Here is an 18,757-nt window from a genome sequence, read left to right as displayed (position 1 = left end):
GCTGCTGGGTTTGGCTGTTCCCCTGTGATCCTGCAGAGCCGTGGGTGTGACAGGGACAGAGCCAGCCCTGTCCCTTCCCTGCCTCCCCCTCCCTGGGAGTGAAGCCCTTGTCATCTCCTTGTTCCAGGGTCAGTGAGCAAGGAGGGAGCTGACAGGAGTGTAGCAGTGTCCTTTGCACATCTCCCACTGCTTTCCACGAGCTGGAGGGAGCCTGGGGCAGGATCTGTGTTCCCTGCTGATGGGAGACTTCCAGAAAAAACCATAAATGAATCTGGGCTGGATTCACTGTGGTGAGCCCCTGGGAGTGGTCCTGACTACCCCAAGGATGGTGTTATCCCCAGGGATCCTGGGAGCTCTCCAAGCCTCCCTCCCTGATGGATGGCAGGGCAGAGGCCAGCCCATCTGTGAGCTCCCCTCCTCGCCCTGCTGACATTGGAGATGGACCTGGGGCTGGAAAATGTTCAAGCATCATAAAAAATGGATGTCCAGTGATGCAGGAGGAGACATCCAAGACCTGCCATGGTGTCAGTAGCAGCGTGCCAGGGTTTGCTGTGCCAGGGTTTGCTGTGCCCTGTGGAAGAGCAGGGCTGTGATGGTGTTCACAGGGGTCTCAGGTTGAGGGAAGAGAGGAGGATCTGACTCCATGTTTCAGAAGGCTTGATTTATTATTTTATGATATGTATTACGTTAAAACTATACTAAAAGAGTAGAAGAAAAGGTTTCATCAGAAGGCTGGCTAAGAACAGAATAGGAAGGAATGATAACAGAGGTTTGTGGCTCGGGCTCTCTGTCTGAGCCAGCTCCCTGTGATTGGCCATTAATTAGAAACAACCACATGGGACCAATCACAGATGCACCTGTTGCATTCCACAGCAGCAGATAACCATTGTTTACATTTTGTTCCTGGGGCCTTTCAGCTTCTCAGGAGGAAAACTCCTAAGGAAAGGATTTTTCATAAAAGATGTCAGCGACACAGGGTGTCACCCCCCAGCTGTCACACTGGTCACTTCTGTGAGTATCTGCACTGAAAATACCTCATTTCCTCCAAAATATTGGAATTTTAGTTATTTCTGCCCTTTTCTGGAGTTGTTCCTGGCTAAGGAAGCTGCTTGTGCCTGGCCCTGTGTCCTGTTCCCACCTGTCACCCCTTCAGGGACTCAGGGACTTCTTGTCCCCAAGCTCATGGTGCCACCAGGCTGTGGCAGCTGCTCCATTTCAATGAGGGGGAGTGATGCAAATCTGTAGGAATCACTGGATACTGAAGGATTCAGTGACTAAAGGAACAGAAACAATTAATGAACAAGTTTTGTACATTTTCTGGCGTGCTTTGGACAAGAACAAGTGACTGAATTATTTATGATGCCACTTGTGTCCGTGGGCTAAAGAAATATTCCCTGGGAGATGGTCCTGGAGCTGCAGGCAGGGCAAGAACTCCCTGCTGGGATGCCTTGGGTCAGGTGTGGGCTGGGAATTCAGGGGGCACAGAGAAAACAGAGCAGGGCTGGTGTGGTGAAGGGCAAATGGGAGAAGTTGAGCTGGATGTGGATGTTTCAGAGGCTCAGGAAGAGACACAGAGGTCTGTGCCTCTGTCCTGCTGATATGGATCTACCCAGGGATGGGAAATGCTTTCACAGGCAGCTTTGGGAGGGGTGCTGGGGAGGGTAACTGGATATCCAGGCTGACTGCAGGATTTTGGAGTGATAAAATGCCTCCTGCAAGGTCACCACAGCTCCCAGCCAGGGCATGGCTTGGGTGGGGAAGGACCTTAAAGCCCATCCAGTGCCACCCCTTCCACCAAGCCCCAGTGTCCAGCCTGGCCTTGGGCACTGCCAGGGATCCAGGGGCAGCCCCAGCTGCTCTGGGCACCCTGTGCCAGGGCCTGCCCACCCTGCCAGGGAACAATTCCCAATTCCCAATATCCCATCCAGCCCTGCCCTCTGACACTGGGAGCCATTCCCTGTGTCCTGTCCCTCCATCCCTTGTCCCCAGTCCCTCTCCAGCTCTCCTGGAGCTCCTTTGGGCCCTGGCAGGACCTGCTGGGATCCCTGGGCTGTTCCTGGCAGTCCCTGTCCCTGCCCCAGCTCTGCACCCACACTGCTCCTGGAGTTCAGCACTTGGTGTGTCGCTGCTGTTCCGAGCTGCAGAATGAAAAAGTTTCTATTTTTATCAAGCCATTATTTTAATTTTTTTTTTAAATTTTCTTTCCTGGCAATGAGCTGCGCTGCTGAGCCCCCAATTATCTGCTAATGAGCCGTTATTTCCCTGTAATCACTCCTTCCCCTCCGTGTTTTTGCTCATTGCTATTCACAAGTGCCCTCAGGGGACCGGAGGGACATTGGGCCTGTCCAGCAGCACTCACTGTGACTCTCCGGTGCTCCCACAAAAGCATCAGCATTGGATCTCCTGCTGTGTTCCCTGCCAGCTCTGCCCCTCAGATCCCTGCTCAGGAGCTTTCAGGATTGGGTCTGTACTTTTCCATAGGGCTCCCAACTCCTTATCCCTTTGGGAACAGGGAACAGAGCGTTGTAGGCAAAAGGCAGAGCAAAAAAACAGCCACCAATCCTCCACCTCCTCCAAAAGCCAGCAAAGTGGCATCTTGCAAAGCTTCTTGGCTCCTCCTGAGGAGAGTTTTGGAAGGATTGAGAAGAAAAATCCACTGGGAAGATTTGTGAAGCAGCACTGATGCCTGCCTGTGCTTCAGCCCACATGCATAGATACATACATACATACATATATATATTTATATGTATTTATAGAGTCACAGAATGGTTTTTAAGTTGGAAAAGCCCCCTGAGAGCATCAAGTCCATCTGTTCCCCTAGGACTGCCAAGGCCACCACTGCCCCATGTCCCCCCCCAGGTGTCACATCCACACAGCTGTTAAATCCCTGCAGGAATGGGGATCCAGCACTGCCCTGGGCAGCTGTGTCAGCGCCTGACCACCCTTTCAGTGATTAAAAATGTTACCAAAATCCCCCCTGCGCTGCCCTGGCCCAGGCTGAGGCCGTTCCCTCTGCTCCTGTCGCTGTTCCCTGGAGCACAGCCCGACCCCCCCGGCTGTCCCCTCCTGTCAGGAGCTGTGCAGAGCCACAAGGGCCCCCTGAGCCTCCTTTGCTCCAGGCTGAGCCCCTGCCCAGCTCCCTCAGCCTCTCCTGGGGCTCCAGCCCCTTCCCAGCTCCGTTCCCTGCCCTGGACACGCTCCAGCACTCAGGGACACAGGGACAATGCTCTCCCCCCTCAGGGCTCTGTTTCACAGCTGCCCCTCTGTAGCTGCTCCCTTTTCCAGCTTTGCTTCCTGAGTATCTGGAGTTGTTCCTTGTGGATTGTCAAAATACTCCAGTTGACTTCTCCCACTTCTGCCCAACCCTGTCCTTCAGTCCCTGTCCCTCTGGAATGTATTTCCCAGCCCCAGTGCCATCAGGGATGTCCTTTCCTGGGACACTCAGGGAATGCAGGATCCCAAACCAACCTTGGGCTGGTGAGGACTTAGCAGAAGTCATCTCATGTCTCAAATTTGCCTTCTCTGTTTGTATAACCCTGAATTAATCTGCTCTTGTAGCTTACTTTTCCAAGTTCCATTGGGATTTGTGTGTTTTTAGGAGCAGCCATGACCAGAGGCTCCAGGGCTGCCTCTTGGGTTGGGTCTCCACTGAAGCCATGTGGAGTCTTGGTTTGATCACATCCCATTTCACCTCCATTTCCTCAGTGTGTCCATCCTATTTGTAGTTCAAACCCTGCCTTTTGCTGTGTTTTTAACTGAATCTGTGTGACTCTGTAGCCTGAATTTCATCTTATTGGGGTTCTTTGGGTGTTGGGAAAACCCCATTTGTGCTGGGAAGTGCAGGAGTGCAGTCCAGCCAAAGTGCAGCCTGTGCTGCTCAGAATCATTGACCAGGAGCATCATCATTTTGTAATTGCAGCAATAAAATGTTCAATGGCCAGGCTGGGATTGCTGCAGTGATGGGAATGGAGATACTTTGTGCTTTCCCACTGCCCATTTCTGTATCCTGCTTATTTTCATAGAACCATGGAATGCTTTGGGCTGGATGGGCTTAAAGCTCATCTCCTTCCACCCCTGCCATGGGCAGGGACGCCTCCCACTGTCCCAGGGTGTCCCAATGTCCAGCCTGGCCTTGGGCACTGCCAGGGATCCAGGGGCAGCCCCAGCTGCTCTGGGCACCCTGTGCCAGGGCCTGCCCACCCTGCCAGGGAACAATTCCCAATTCCCAATATCCCATCCATCCCTGCCCTCTGGCACTGGGAGCCATTCCCTGTGTCCTGTCCCTCCATCCCTTGTCCCCAGTCCCTCTCCAGCTCTCCTGGAGCCCCTTCAGGCCCTGCAAGGGGCTCTGAGCTCTCCCTGGAGCCTTCTCCTCTCCAGGTGAGCACCCCAGGAGCAGTGGCCTTTGATTTCTGGCTTTGCTCTCTGGAGCCCCATCTCCATCTGGGCCTCCCTTCCTGCTCCCACTGGATGTGACTTTGGGGTGTGTCCCAGCTTGTCAGGAGCAGCCACTTTTCCCTATTTTTAGGTTCCCATTTGCCTGCTCCCATTTCCCTTTGCATTAGTGGGGAGAAGGCCCAGCCCTGGCAGGTTGGTGGCAATTGCTGAGCGATCACCCGGATTTGGAATGATTTATGAATGATTATTTCCCCTACTATTTTGATGATTAATTCTCAGTGTAATTCTTTCTAACCACCAAAATTCCGCCTGTTCCTGCATCTGCAGCTGCTATAAACCTCATCCATCTCCCTGGCAGCCGGGCCAGGCTATTAAATATAGATCCCTGCTCCATTTAATATTCATAGCGATTAAAAGTGATGAAAGCAGCTGTGTCTGCCAGAGCCAGGCTGGAAATTGCTCTGCCTCAGCAATGACGGGTGAGCAGCAGATCCCAGAGATCAGGATAATTCCACACAGGAAGGGCTGCTGCTTCTGAATCATTCCCTTGCTTGGGGCTGGGATAAATGGGGAATCTGGAAAGGAGGTGGGATTGATGTCTGTGGGTTTGCTGTGAGGAGAAGGAGCTTGGAGTTTCAGCTGGGATGGCTGCAGGATTTGCTGCTGGCTGATCCTCATGGACATCTTCCCCTCTGTCTGTGGGAGGAGAAAAGGCTTTTCCCAGTCAGTGGGATACTTTTCATACTTTTAGATCCAAAACTCCCAGACAAGTGTGGGAAAAGGCAGGAGAAAGTGCACAAGAGGGGGAACTGGGAATGGAGGCATAATCCATGCTGTGCTGGTGGTGGGACCATCCAGGCCTGAAGGCAGCTCGTTCCAGGACTGGGAACAGCCAGGCTGGGGCTCTGAGGCTTCCAAGCTCAGCTCCCCTGGCAGCTGTGCAGGTCCTGCTGCCCATGGGGAATCAGCTGCTGAGATTCCCCCTTGTCACTGCTGTGGTCTCTGGTGCCTTTGGGGCATCCCAGGAATGCTGTTGGAATTAAAGCCATCAGCGTTCCTCTGTCCCACCAGAGCTTTCCCTGTGGGCAGCACTCAGGGATCTCTGCTCTGGGATCCTTGACTTCACTCCTGCAGTATTGATCCTGCACTTCCAACACCCAATCAGCTCATTCCAGGAGAAAGCTGGGTTTAATTCCCAGCCCAGGGCCAGCCCTGCCTTGGGAGGCTCCAGAGGCTCTGGTGCAGTGGTGGGAAAGCAGCTCAGGCTTGCAGGAATCTCTTGGGAAGAGATTCACAGTGATGCAGGAGGGACAAGGGCTGCTGCTGGAAATGAGGGTGCTTGGGAAGGGAGAGTTTTCCACTCCCAGGGAGAGGGAGGGTAAGGGATGGAGGAAGGTGAGATTTGGAGGAAGGTGAGGGATGGAGGAAGGTGAGGGATGTAGAGCTGTGCTGGCCTTGGAGAGGAGGATAAGCAGGGAGGAACTGCCTGCCCCAGGCATGGTGTGGGGCTGAGGAGCTGTGGTGTTTTGGGCTGGAGACATCACAGCCAGACTCTGGATGCAGTTTGGGAATTTTGGAATAAAAGGTCTAATGCTGAACCTTTCAATCCCTTCCCCTCCTGCTGGTTTGAAAAGGTTCTTCCCAGCTCTGCTCATCCACAGGCAGCACTGGAGCAGCCCAGCATGAGCAGCAGCCCCCTGGGATTGCTCCCTGATGGTTTTGGGGTGGGAGCTCTGTGTGGCAGTGCCTCCCTTGGGATCCCTGTCCCTGGGATCCCCATGGACTGCACTGCAAAGTCCCAATGTGTCCCCAGTGTGTCCCCAGAGCATGGGGATGCTCTGGTGTTGTGCCTCCAGCCAGCAGCTTTCCCCCCAGCTCTGGAGGAATTGCAGGCAATGAGGGAAGATTTCAGGATGGAAAAAGGGGAGGAAAGGGAGCTCTGCCTTGGTGGCTCTGCTCCAGGCACTGAGGTTTGTGTTTGAGAAACCAGCCCGAGGAGGCTTATGGCCATGGCTGCCGATCCATTTTCCATAGATTAAATTGCATCACAGCTCCAAAAATAATCTGCCCAGCTTACGGTGAGGCTGCTGTTCCTATAGCAACCCTGCGTGCCCGTGCCCTACAAACCACAGCCAGCCCAGCTGCTCCCAGTCCAAACAAAGCAGCAGGGCTGGGCTCGGGGAGCGCTGGGCTTTGGGGATGGAGGTGGCAAATACCAGCCTGGAGTGCTCCTGGATTTATGGGAAGCTGCTGTGGTTTGTGTCTCTGGGATTTGAGCCTGAGTTTGCAGATGTTCCCCGAGTGCATCGTGAGCAGAGCGGGAAACAGCAACTGCATTTGTGGAGCATTGCTGGAGCGAGGGCGGGAGGAGGAGGAGGAGGAGGAGGAGGAGGAGGGTGTTATGTGGGTTACTGCAGTGCCTGGGGCCAGCCCTGCTGTGCCACACTTGTGTGGTGGCACAGGGAAGAGGGTTGGGGTTGGAGCTGGGTGGTGATGGCTGCTCACTGTGCTCAGCCTAGATCCACTGCTCTGGTCCTGGAGGTGCTGGCAGGGGCAAAGCTTGGCTGCAGGATGGAGAGGGGGATGAATTCAAATCATGAATAGTCCCTCTGTGCCACTGGTGAGCCCAGGGAAATCTCCAGAGCACACTGGGAGTGCAGGAATCCTTAGGAGGATGCTGTGGAGGCTGGGCTGCCTCATCCACAGCACAGCAGCCAGAGGAACCTGGCAATTTGTTGTCAAATTTTTCCTGCCAGCCTTTCATGTTTGTTTTCTTGAGGAGCTTTTGTTCCCTGGGGAAGAGCGACAGGAATTCCTGCTGAATGCCTGCCTTTCATGAGGAGCAGCAGGGTGAGCTGGGGTGAAGCTCCTGAGCCAGGGATGTGCTGCTTCCCAAGGGCCACCTGCATCCCAGCATGGCACTGGGAGCCCCCTGCCACCCCTGAGGGTTTGGGGCTCTCGGGGGGAGCTTGGTTCCATGGAGCGCAGGTGAGGGTGGCTGGGAGCACCTGTGTGGAGAGAGGGGATCCATCCCTGAGCCCTTCCCTGTGCAGGGACAGGGTGTGCTGGGGGCTGGAAGCCAGGGATGGCAGCACTCTGTGTGTGCTGCCTGTGGGGAGGAGCAGGGAGCCCTCCCTGGCTCCTGCAGGGCCTCCAGGCTTTGTGCTGCTCCTGGACACGGTCCTGATCCACTTTGGCCCTGCCCAGCTGGGGGATGTTGGTTTGGGGATTAATGGGATTTAGGAGCTGCTGGGAGCTGAGGATCCAAAAGGACCAAACTGGGGGAAAGGAGTGAGGGCAGAATCCAGAGACGGAGCATTGGAATAGAACCCCAGAATCATTGAGGTTGGAAAAGTTGTCTGAGATGGTCGAGTCCAACCATTCCCCAGCACTGCCAAGCCCACCACTGATCCCTGTCCCCAGGTGTGACATCCCCACAGCTGTTCAGTCCCTGTAGGGATGGGGACTCCAGCACTGCCCTGGGCTGCTGTGCCACCCTGACCACCCTTTCCATGAAGGAATTATCCCAAAACCCACCCTGGCCCAGCTGAGGCCGTTCCCTCTGCTCCTGTCCCTGTTCCCTGGAGCACAGCCCGACCCCCCCGGCTGTCCCCTCCTGTCAGGAGCTGTGCAGAGCCACAAGGGCCCCCTGAGCCTCCTTTGCTCCAGGCTGAGCCCCTGCCCAGCTCCGTTCCCTGCCCTGGACACGCTCCAGCCCCTGAGCATCCTCCACCTCAGCCAGTCCTCAATTCCCCTCTTTTGGTTCCTGCTCATTCCCTGCATGTTTGGAATCCCCTTCAAAGCCATCACTAAACTCCTCCTGGGCTGTGCTGGAAAATGTTTCAGTTGGATTCTGCTGGGTGTCCCTCACCATCACCCTGTGCGAGTCGTGTTTCCCCTCTCTCCCTCTTCCCTCTCCTAAATCCTCCCAGGTATTGAGGAATTTGTGTTTTTGCAGCCTCCAGGAGGTTCTGTGACCCTCAGTGGGTGCTGCTGGGACCCCCCCATTCAGATTGAAGTCTCAGTGCTCTGATTTTGCTGAGCCCACTCCACTTAGGTTTCTGCAAATCCCCTGTGCTCCATCCTGGAATGAGGAGCCCTGGATTGACTCTCTGTGTGGGTCTTTCCTGACCTTCAGGGTGTTTTCCCAGCCTTAGCAAAGCCCAATCATTTTTTCCCTGTCTGAGCTGATCCAAAAGCTGCAATAAGGGCAGGATCCCCAAAGCTGTGGTGTTTGGCTGGGCTCCAGGCAGAGACCTGCAGGCAGAGGCTCCCTGCTCTTCCACCTTTCTGGCTGACTGAATCCTTCTTCGTCAGCAATAGGAGAAATATTGAAATATTTGTGCAGCTCTCTCCTCCAGCCCTTGGTGATAATCTCCAGCTGTAACTGCAGGATTTGGTGTGACATGGGCAAGGGTTGGTCACAGGCTGGACATGCTGGTCTTGAAGGTCTTTTCCTAAATGATCCTTGATTCAAAGCAGCTTCCCTGACAGCAGCCCTGAGGGGGGAGTGAGGGGATCCCAGAGCCCTGTGCTGTGCTGTGTCACAGCATTCCTGTGGCAGTTTGTCCTGCTGTACAGCTGGGGGGATGCTGGAGGTGCTGGGGATGCTGGAGAGCTGCTAGGGATGCTGGGGAGCTGCTGGGGATGGTCTGGTGGGAGCAGGGCTCCTGCACTGGGATCTGGGGCTGCTGCTCCAAAGCTGGTGCAGATCTGAGTGGCTGCTGCTTGCTGCAGGAGACAGAAGGATTCATGTTTCTGTGGATTTGGGATTTGGTCAGCTTTCCTGGGAGCTCCCAGGAGAAAGATGGAAGCATCTTCAGAGCCAGAGCTCCACCTTGGGAATGGCAGTGAGGAGGTTTGGGTGCTCTGCGTGATCATTCCTGCTTTCAGCTGCTCTGATTTATTTGACTGGAGCTGTGCCATTGGGTTTCCCTCTTCCCATTCTTTGATTTGAGATAATTGCAAGAAATAATGTCACTTGAGATAGATATATATATATATATATATATATATATATATATAGATATATAGATATATAGATATATAGATATATATATAGATATAGAGATATATATATAGAGAGATATAGAGATATAGAGATATAGAGATATATATGTGTATAAATAAAATTATATAATTATTTATATATATATTATGAATTGGTTCCTGCTCTAGTGGAAGGTGTCCCTGCCCATGTCAAGAAGAGGGAAGGAGGTGATCTTCAAGGTCCCAGCCCAAACCATTCCATGGTTCTATGGTTGCAGTTGTCCAGGCAGGAGGAGGAAGGAGGTGTCCTGCTGCATTCCAGCCTCCCACAGCGGCAGCTCTGGGACAGCAGGAGCTGGGGAGGGATGTTCAGCTCCGCCAGCTCAGCTGGAATGAGCAGCAATCACTGGGCTGACGCAGGTTCCTTCCCTCTTTTCCTGGGCTTTGAGGCATTTATATAATTCTGCATAGCGCTGAGAAATTGGGCCATGCTGTGTTCCTGCCTCAAGCTGAGCACTCGGGCAGGGACTGTTCCCACAGCCTCGGTCAATGGGCAGGAAATAATGTCCTGGCAGAGTGCAGAGCCCATCCCTGTCCCTGCTCTGCCATCCCTGTGCTGGCACTGCCCAGGGAATGGGCACGGCCCCGAGGCTGCCAGGGCTCCAGGAGCCTTTGGACACTGCTCCAAGGGACAGGGTGGGGTTGTTGGGGGTCTGGGTGATCCCTGTGGGTCCTTCTCAGCTCAGGGAATTCTGTGAAAAATCCCAGGCTGTGATCTGGGATTGCACCTGGGCACTGACAGCCCACGGGACCAGGGCTTTGGGGCAGCATTTTGTGAAAGGCAGGATGGGGGAAAACTAAAGGGACTACAGATAGACAGAGAAGAACTTTCTCTTGCTTGGCACAGTTTTTGCAGTACTTGTAAGCAGATAAACTTGTCTTTGTGAATTATTTTTGGTATTTTTCCTAAAAAGAAAATTGGGAAGTTTGGATTGTCCCCTGGAGTCCCTCAGAGGTGGGTTTTGCCGTGTTCAGCCTCCTGTTGGCAGTGACAGCTGAGCCAGTGGGGTTGGCTTCTGCTCCTGGGAGCTTAATAAAATATGGGACTTTGTTATAAATTGGCTGTTAAAGTGCAGCCCTGTTAGTGATCAGATCCCAGAGCTGTGGAGAAGAGGTTCTGCCTTCAGGAGGGCACAGCCTGCACAGGATGCTGAGGGCAGAGCAGAGTTTGTCACCTGCAGAGAGAGGTGGTACCAGCAGGAGGCCAGAGAGTGCCCTGGTGTGGTGGTTTGACACCTGGGAAGCCCAGGGACAGCTCAGAGCAGCAGGAGCAGCCTGGTGTCCCCCTCCTAGTGAGTGTCTGGGGATTGGAATGCTCTGGCCTCGGAAGCACCGGCTCAGGACAGGTGCAGTGACAATATCCAAGCCCAGGGAATGTGCCCACCCTGCTGGAGACCCTTCGTGTGCCACAGTGTGGAGGGCACCATGGGAATGCTTAAACTTTTGTATTAGAAGATGGACTTGGAGGAGGTTTTGTTTATTTTCTCTACTGCTAGAAAAGTGGCTTCGGTTTTCTTGCCAGATCTTTTGGAGTTGGCCTGTGGTGTGAGCCTGAGCCATTGCTGCGGTGCCTCTGTGCACCTTCCTGGGTGTAAGAGCCATAATGAGGGATGCAGGGCTCCAGAGGCTCTCCAAAATGCAGTTTATTGTATCCAAAATGCAGTTTTTTCCATCCTAGATGTCACAGCAGTCAAAGGTTGTGGGTGACAGAGCTGTCCCCACAGCTGTCAGCTCCAGCTGCAGGCAGGCCTGGAGGCCCTTTGGTTTGGTTACAATGCATTATATACTTTTCTTTTGGTTACAATGCATTATGTACTTTTCTTTTGGTTCCAATGCATTCTATACTTTTCTTTGCTGAGCATCTTCATACAGCAGAACCAATCTATACCTTAACTTTTACCTATAGCCTATCATAACTACTGTAATTACCATATTCATGTTACTGTTCTCCAATCACTAAAAGTACATTACAGTTTAAGCTAGAAGTTGTTTTTCAGTTTTCTTGCAGTGGAAAATTCTGAGACATTTTTTCTACTTGCCACATTTGCTGACTTGTTTGCCTGTGCTATCTTTCTGCTAGGTAGAAACATCTTCTTGTTTGGGGTGGGTTTATCCTTTGCTCTAAGCCATAAAACCCCTTCTAACTAACACACCCTGTGCCTCCTTGGTTAGCCAGTAAGACTGGCTTAGCAATTCTTTTCTTCTATATCAAAACTTGCTTCCATCTCTATTCCTTCATCAGACTCTACATTCAAAAATCTTTCTGCTAAGCATAGATATCTGTGAGACTTTCTTATCAAACTTTCATCCTTCCCAACGCCAGTCCTTGGAATCCTGTCTGTTTCTGTTCCTATTCCTGTTTCCCTGCCAGCTGTTGTGGAGACTTCCCTGATTCTGGGGGTGTTTTCAAGCCTCTGCTCCTGTCCCTGCCCAGCTCCCAGCCCCTCAACTGGCATTCACCTCCCTTGGGGAGCTCTCAGCTGCTTTCCCCTGTGTGTCTGATCATCCTTGGTGTATGCTTCCTCTCCTGGCTCCAGCAGCTCTGCTCCTGTTTGTCAGCTGGGCTGCAGAGGGACCAGGTGGTGACACTGGGAGATGCTGTCCTGGTGCTTCATGGGGCCACCTGGGCTTTGCTCTGTGCCCTGTTTCCCTTGGATTTCTCCCTTTGTCCTTGGGCAGTGAGGTTGGTCCTGCTGTGGAGGATCAGTGCTCCTGTCCCATCACATCCACTCTGGGGAGGTTCACCACGAGCCTGCTGTGACCCTGTGCTGTGCTCTGCTCCTGCTGCCACTCCAGGCTGATGTTCCTGTCACTTTTATCCAGATCCTTGCTATCAAAGGGTGCTCATCCTCTGCTTTCCTTACTGTGGATTCAGTGCCTGAGCACCTCTCCCTGTCTCCACAGCATTTGCAGAGCTCCCATCAATGAGCCAGGAATAGCAGCCAAACACCCACCTGCCAGGGAATCACGGGTTTCCTTCTTCCCTCACAGTGCTGAGGGGGAATGTGCTGCTCCCTGCTACACCAGAGCCTTCCCTGAGCTCTGTGCCTGGATTGTTTGGGGAATGTTCTCACTCCTCAAATCCCCTGGGTTGTTTGGAGAATGTTCTCACTCCTCAGATCCCCTGGATTGTTTGGAGAATGTTCTCACTCCTCAGATCCCCTGGATTGTTTGGAGAATGTTCTCACTCCTCAGATCCCCTGGATTGTTTGGAGAATGTTCTCACTCCTCAAATCCCCTGGGTTGTTTGGAGAATGTTCTCACTCCTCAAATCCCCTGGGTTGTTTGGAGAATGTTCTCACTCCTCAGATCCCCTGTATTGGTTGGAGAATGTTCTCACTCCTCAGATCCCCTGGATTGTTTGGAGAATGTTCTTACTCCCCCAACGCCCCCAGACCTGGCAGAGCAGCTGCAGCCAGGTTTTGCTGGTGCCCATCTCTCTGAAATCCAGAAACAGAAGATTGAGGGAGGGCAGATACAGGAGCAGCTCCCTGCTCTGCTGCTTCGGTGGGTTTTGGGAGCACCTGGAAAACCCTTGGCCAAACTTGGAGCATAAGGATGGGGCACAGCCCCTGTCCAGGACCTGCTTCTCTCTCTTTGTGTTTGCTTTGGGTGCTGCTGCCTTTTGGGGCCGATCACCTCCTTCCTGAGGGAGCAGTGGGATGATCAGAAATGCTGTGTTACCCCCACTGAGTGGATTTGGCTTAGTTTCCTGCTTTTAAGTACTCTGGAGTTACAGGAATGTTTTGCTGTAGCTGAGGTGCTGATCGTGGAGTTTTCTGCCCTCTGAAGACCTGGTGGTAGTTTTGGATAAAGTGTCACTTTCCTTGGTGTCTCTGTGAGCTTCCCTCAGGTGACACTGTTCACCCTGCCCCAGGCAGAGCTGGCAGAGCCCCCAGTGCAGGGTGGATCGATCCCAGTGAGCCTGGGAAGGGCAGGTTTGGTGTGTGGCACCTCCTGTGCCACCCCAGAATCAAAACTCCACAACTTTTGTGAAAGTTGTAAAGCTGGTATGTTTATTGTATGTATGTTTATTACAGTGCTGGACACATGAGGGAATCGTTCCCCTAAAATGACATGTGTACTTCTGGGAACTTCAGGTCCCTTTTTATCCCCCTCTCAGATACATATGCATACAATTTCACAATAGGTTCATACATATTCATTTTTACGAATTTCGTGTGACATTTGCTGCTAGTTCTTCTTTATCAGGAAGAATTCCTGGGTCAGGAATTCTGACTGCTCTCACGGCGGTCTCTGTCTCTATCACCCTCTGTCTCCCCCCCCCTTATCTCTGTCCTTCACTGAAGCAGTTTCTCTCAGCCTAGGCTTTGCAGTCAGGCTAAATAGCTCTGTTTTCTAACCACAGACTCAACTCAAAAATGTGCGTTTCACCTAAATCAAAATGGATTTCTACCCTAGAAAATTTCTGCTCTCCTTCACCAGCACCCGTCCCTGAACCAGATCTGGGTGACAGCGGCTGCTCAGGGCTGTGGGTGCCACTCCCACCACACTGTGCTCTGGGGGATGTGGTGGCCACGACCCCCAGCCTGGCTCTGGCAGGAGGTCCCTGCTCCCTGCTCCCTGTCCCTGCTCCCTGCTCCCTGTCCCTGCTCCCTCTCTCTGCTCCCTTGTCCCTGCTCCCTGTCTCTGGTCCATGCTCCCTGTCCCTGATCCCTGCTCCTTTGTCCCTGTCCCTGCTCCCTGTCCCTTGCCCCTGCTCCCTGTCCCTGTTCCCTGTCCCTGCTCCCTGTCCCCTGTCCCTGCTCCCTGTCCCTGCTCCTTTGTCCCTGTCCCTGCTCCTTTGTCCCTGTCCCTGCTCCCTGTCCCTGCTCCCTGTCCCTGTCCCTGCTCCTTTGTCCCTGTCCCTGCTCCCTGTCCCTGCTCCCTGTCCCTGTCCCTGCTCCCTGTCCCCTGTCCCTGCTCCCTGCTCCCTGTCCCTGCTCCCTGTCCCTGCTCCCTGTCCCTGTTCCCTGTCCCTGTCCCTGTCCCCTGTCCCTGTCCCTGCTCCCTGTCCCCTGTCTCTACTCCCTTGTCCCTGCTCCCTGTCCCTGCTCCCTGCTCCCTCTCCCTGCTCCCTTCTCCCTGCTCCCTGTCCCTGCTCCCTGTCCCTGCTCCCTGTCCCTGTCCCTGTCCCTGCTCCCTGTCCCCTGTCCCTGTCCGTGCCCGCGGCGCTGCCGGGCTCCGCGGCCGGGGGTAGCCATGGAAACGCTGTTCTTTCTCCCCATCCCTCCCCGTGCAGATGACTCGGGTGACGAGGAGCCCGCCTCGCAGTCAGACAAGAGCGAGCTGCACGGCCCCCTGAAGACGCTGTCGAGTAAGCTGGAGGACCTGAGCACCTGCAACGAGCTGATCGCCAAGCACGGCGCGGCCCTGCAGCGCTCGCTCAGCGAGCTGGAGAACCTGCGCCTGCCGGCCGACAGCGGCGAGAAGATCAAGGCGGTGAACGAGCGCGCCACGCTCTTCCGCATCACCTCCAATGCTATGATCAACGTGAGTGCTGCTGCTCTACCCCTCCTCCTCCTCCTCCTCCTCCTCCTCCATCCTCCTGCCCTCCCTGTTTGCTCCCCGTGCTTTGGCTCGTGTTACCGCGGTGAGGGCATGGGAAGTTGGGAAGATGCAGCTGGGAAGAGGGCACGGGTGTGGACCCCGCTGAGACACAGGTATGCTGCATCCTTCCAGCCTGCCCCGTGGAACATTGCTGGAAAGCTGGGGGTGTTGGCAATGCTGAGGGGCTTTCTCCTGCTCCCTGGGTGGAATCCTGCCTGGCACAGCACTCCAGAGCCCACCGCCCGCTGCAGCTTGAGACCCACATCCCACATCCCTCACATCCTCTTTGCTTCCATGAAGCTGCTGGAGTCCCACATGGCTGTGGGATTTCACCCCCTCAGGGTCTCTGTGGGATTTAAGCCCTCGTGGTCTCTGTGGGATTTGACCCTCCTTGAGGGGTCTCTGTGGGATTTAACCCCTCGGGTCTCTGTGGGATATGACCCCCTTGGGGTCTCTGTGGGATTTAACCCCTCAGGATCTCTGTGGGATTTAACCCCTTGGGGTTTCTGTGGGATTTAACCTGTCAGGGTCTCTGTGGGATTTAACCCCTTGGGGTTTCTGTGGGATTTAACCCGTTGGGGTCTCTGTGGGATTTAACCCCTTGGGGTGTGTGTGGGATTTAACCCCTTGGGGTCTCTGTGGGATTTAACCCCTCTGGGTCTCTGTGGTATTTAACCTCTTGGGGTCTCTATGGGATTTAACCCCCTCGGGGTCTCAGTGGGGTTTAACCCCTCGGGGTCTCTGTGGGATTGAATCCCTCAGTGTCTCAGTGGGATTTAGCCCCTCGGGGTCTCATGCTGGCTCTGCTCTCCCAGCCGGGTTTCAGAGGTCAGGAAGTGCTGGCACCGCCCCTGCTCCTGCCTTTTGCAGCCTCACGGTGCTTTCGGTGCTTTTTGGAGGCAGCTCGTGTTTGGAGAATGGCTCTGCCTCCATGGCAGTGAGACAGCCCTTCCTGGGGAGCCTGGTTTACCCCAGGGAGCTGTGAGACGGAGCAAAACTGAATAAAATATTTAAAGAAAATTAAAATAAAGCAGTCCCAAAGCTTCACCGGGCTGGAATAATGGATGAAGGCAGAGCTCAGGGGATTGTGAATGGAGCAGTGCTGTCGCTGTGCTGTCCCAGCCCTGAGCAGAAAGAGGTTGGGTGGTGTTTGATGTGGGCTTTAAAGAATAACAGTAATTCCCAGCAGGAGCTGGAGGGTACTCAGAACCCCATGGTCGCAGCATCCTCCCCATTCCCAGTGCTAGGATTCTGTAGCCACAGGGAGAAGGGGCTTCCTGAGTTCTCTTTTGTGTTTCTGAGCAGTTTGGGGAGGTTTGTGCAGCACTTTCCCCACGGAGAGTTTGTCCAAGTTTTGGGAATGGGGCTGGCAGCGTGGTGGGAGGTGCCAGCAGACCCTTGGTGCTGCCCAGGTTTGCTGTCAGGAGGCAGAACAGCAATGGGAGGTGGGCAGGGAATTGCCAGAGAGAGGATTCTCCAGCAGCCTTTGGGAAGGAATGAGCAGAGCAGTATTTGCTGTGTCCAGCCCAGAGAGGAGGAGGAGGAAGAGGAGGAGGAGGAGGTTGTGGTGTTTGCAACGTGATAAAAGCTTGAGCAAGGCTGTCTGGAGGGTGGGAAATTCCACACAAACCATTGTGCTGGGATAAAACAGCAGGAGCAGAGCTCATCCAAAATCCCAAGCAGGTAAGAGGGGCTTGGGGGTGGCAGGGCACATTCCCACAGCATCCTTTGGTGCTTCAGCTCTGGATGGGCATCCTGGGGGGATGCCCCAGGGACAGGCTGTGCCCTGGGAGGGACAGGGCTGGAGGGATCAGGGTGGGTGTGACAGTGGTCACAGGGGTTTTCAGGATGAGGGAAGAGATGAGGATTTGACTCCATATTTCAGAAGGCTTGATTTATTATTTTATGATATATATATATTACATTATAACTATACTAATAGAGTAAAAAGAAAAGTTTCATCTCAGAAGGCTAGCTCAGCTAAGAATAGAAAGAAAAAGAAAAGAATGAAAACAAAGGTCTGTAGCTCAGACAGAGAGAGAGAGCCAGCTCTGCCGTGAGTGGTCACTAATTTCAAACATCCACATGAGACCAATCACAGATCTATCTGTTGCATCCCACAGCAGCAGATAACCATTGTTTACATTTTGTTTCTGAAGCCTCAGCCTCTTAGAAGAGAAAAAATCCTAAGGATTTTCACAAAAAGATGTCTGTGACAGGTGGGAGCAGGGGCAGCTCCAGGAGGAGGCTGTGGCTCTCCAGAGCCTGCTGATAGGAGTGTTTTGGGAGGAGGTGACAGAGCTGTGGGCAGGGGGACACTTTGAGGGGCTGGCTTGGAAAGGTCAGAGAGGGACAAGCAGTGAGGAGGGGACCAGGAGGGAGGGGACCAGCCTGACCCCCGTCACAGGCACTGGTGGCTCCCAGGCACAGTGTCACCTTTCCCAGCATGGATCCCTTTCTGTGCCTTGATTTCTCCTTTCGGATGGGCTGATGCCTTCTGGAGCTGCCAGCAGCCTCTCATGGGGGGATGGGGGGAACTCTGTGCAGTGTAAAGGTCCCAAAATGTTCTGTATAGAACATGAAACATCGCTCTGGGGAAACATGGGGAGCTTCCTGGTGAAACTACACCATGCTCATCCCACCTCAATCCCCGAGCACATCTCCCATGGCAGCCCAAGGTGCTTTTGCCAGGCCAGGAGCTCCCTGCAGGAGAAGTTGAAGTGTCCTTCCCTGCCAGGCTTTCCCTGGAGAGATCCCAGCCTCAGCACTGGGCTGGTGCTGGCACGTGGATGCTCTGTGTCCAGAGCAGCAGCACCAAACCCCATGGATCTGCTCTGGATCTGTGAGCTTTGGTGCTGTGGCTGTGAGCACAAGGGGTGTGAGCTCCTGGGGAGAAGGGAAGGGTGCTCTGGGGAGGGATGGATCCCCCAGTGAAGGAATGGGTGCAGTAGGGAAGGGATAGATCCCCCGGTGAAGGAATGGGTGCTCCTGGGGAGAAGGGGGGATGCTCCAGGGAGGGGTTGGGTGTTCCAGGGAAGAAGGGATGGGTGCTCTGGGGAAGAGATGGATGCTCCAGGGAAGGAATGGGTGCAGTAGGGAAGGGACAGGTTCTCCTGGGAAGGGGGAATGGGTGCTCTGGGGAGGAGATGGATCCCCCAGTGAAGGAATGGGTGCTCCTGGGAAGAAGGGATAGGTGCTCTGGGGAAGGGATGGATGCTCCAGGAAAAGAATGAGTGCTCCAAGGAAGGAAGGGGTGCTCCAGGAAAAAGAAGGATGCTCAGGGAAGGCTGGCCATTAATCTGGGAAGGGCTGGATGCTTCTGTGAAGGAATGGGTGCTCCAGGGAAGGGAAAGGTGACCCAGGGAAGAAGGGATAGGTGCTCTTGGGAAGGGATGGATGCTCCAGGGAAGGAATGGGTGCTCCGGGGACGGAATGGGTGCAGTAGGGAAGGGATGGGTTCTCCTGGGAAGAGCAGATGGGTGCTCTGGGAAGGAATGGATGCTCCAGGGAAGGAAGGAATGGATGCTTCTGGGAAGGAAGGGGTGCTCCAGGAAAAAGAAGGGTGCTCCAGGGAAGAAGGGCTGGGCATTAATCTGGGAAGGGCTGGGTGCTCTTGTGAAGGGATGGGTACTCTGGGGAAGGGATAAATGCTCCTGGGAAGAAGGGATAGATGCTCTGGGGAAGGGATGGGTGCTCCAGGGAAGGAATGGGTGCTGCATGGAAGGAATGGGTGCTGCAGGGAAGGAATGGGTGCTGCAGG

The 18,757-nt window shown here is 54.1% G+C and overlaps 1 protein-coding gene across 6 annotated transcripts in view; it reads left to right on the top strand.

Annotated features, from left to right (window-relative positions):
* OSBP2 (oxysterol binding protein 2) overlaps window positions 1-18,757 on the top strand; it is a 105,191-nt gene that overhangs the window by 57,961 nt on the left and 28,473 nt on the right. For all 6 annotated transcript variants that reach the window (XM_054288581.1, XM_054288580.1, XM_054288585.1 and 3 more), the window contains one exon: window positions 14,690-14,940. In XM_054288581.1, coding sequence (XP_054144556.1) covers window positions 14,690-14,940 — 251 coding nt within the window. The remainder of the gene's footprint in view (window positions 1-14,689; window positions 14,941-18,757) is intronic.

The sequence above is a fragment of the Melozone crissalis genome, unplaced genomic scaffold (assembly GCF_028551555.1).
Source record: "Melozone crissalis strain CALT ecotype California unplaced genomic scaffold, PUWL_Pcris_2 ptg000063l_1, whole genome shotgun sequence".
In the NCBI taxonomy this organism is placed as follows: Eukaryota; Metazoa; Chordata; class Aves; order Passeriformes; family Passerellidae; genus Melozone; species Melozone crissalis.
The sequence above is the reverse complement of the archived record's forward strand: the minus strand, read 5'-3'. Positions and strand labels throughout refer to the sequence as shown.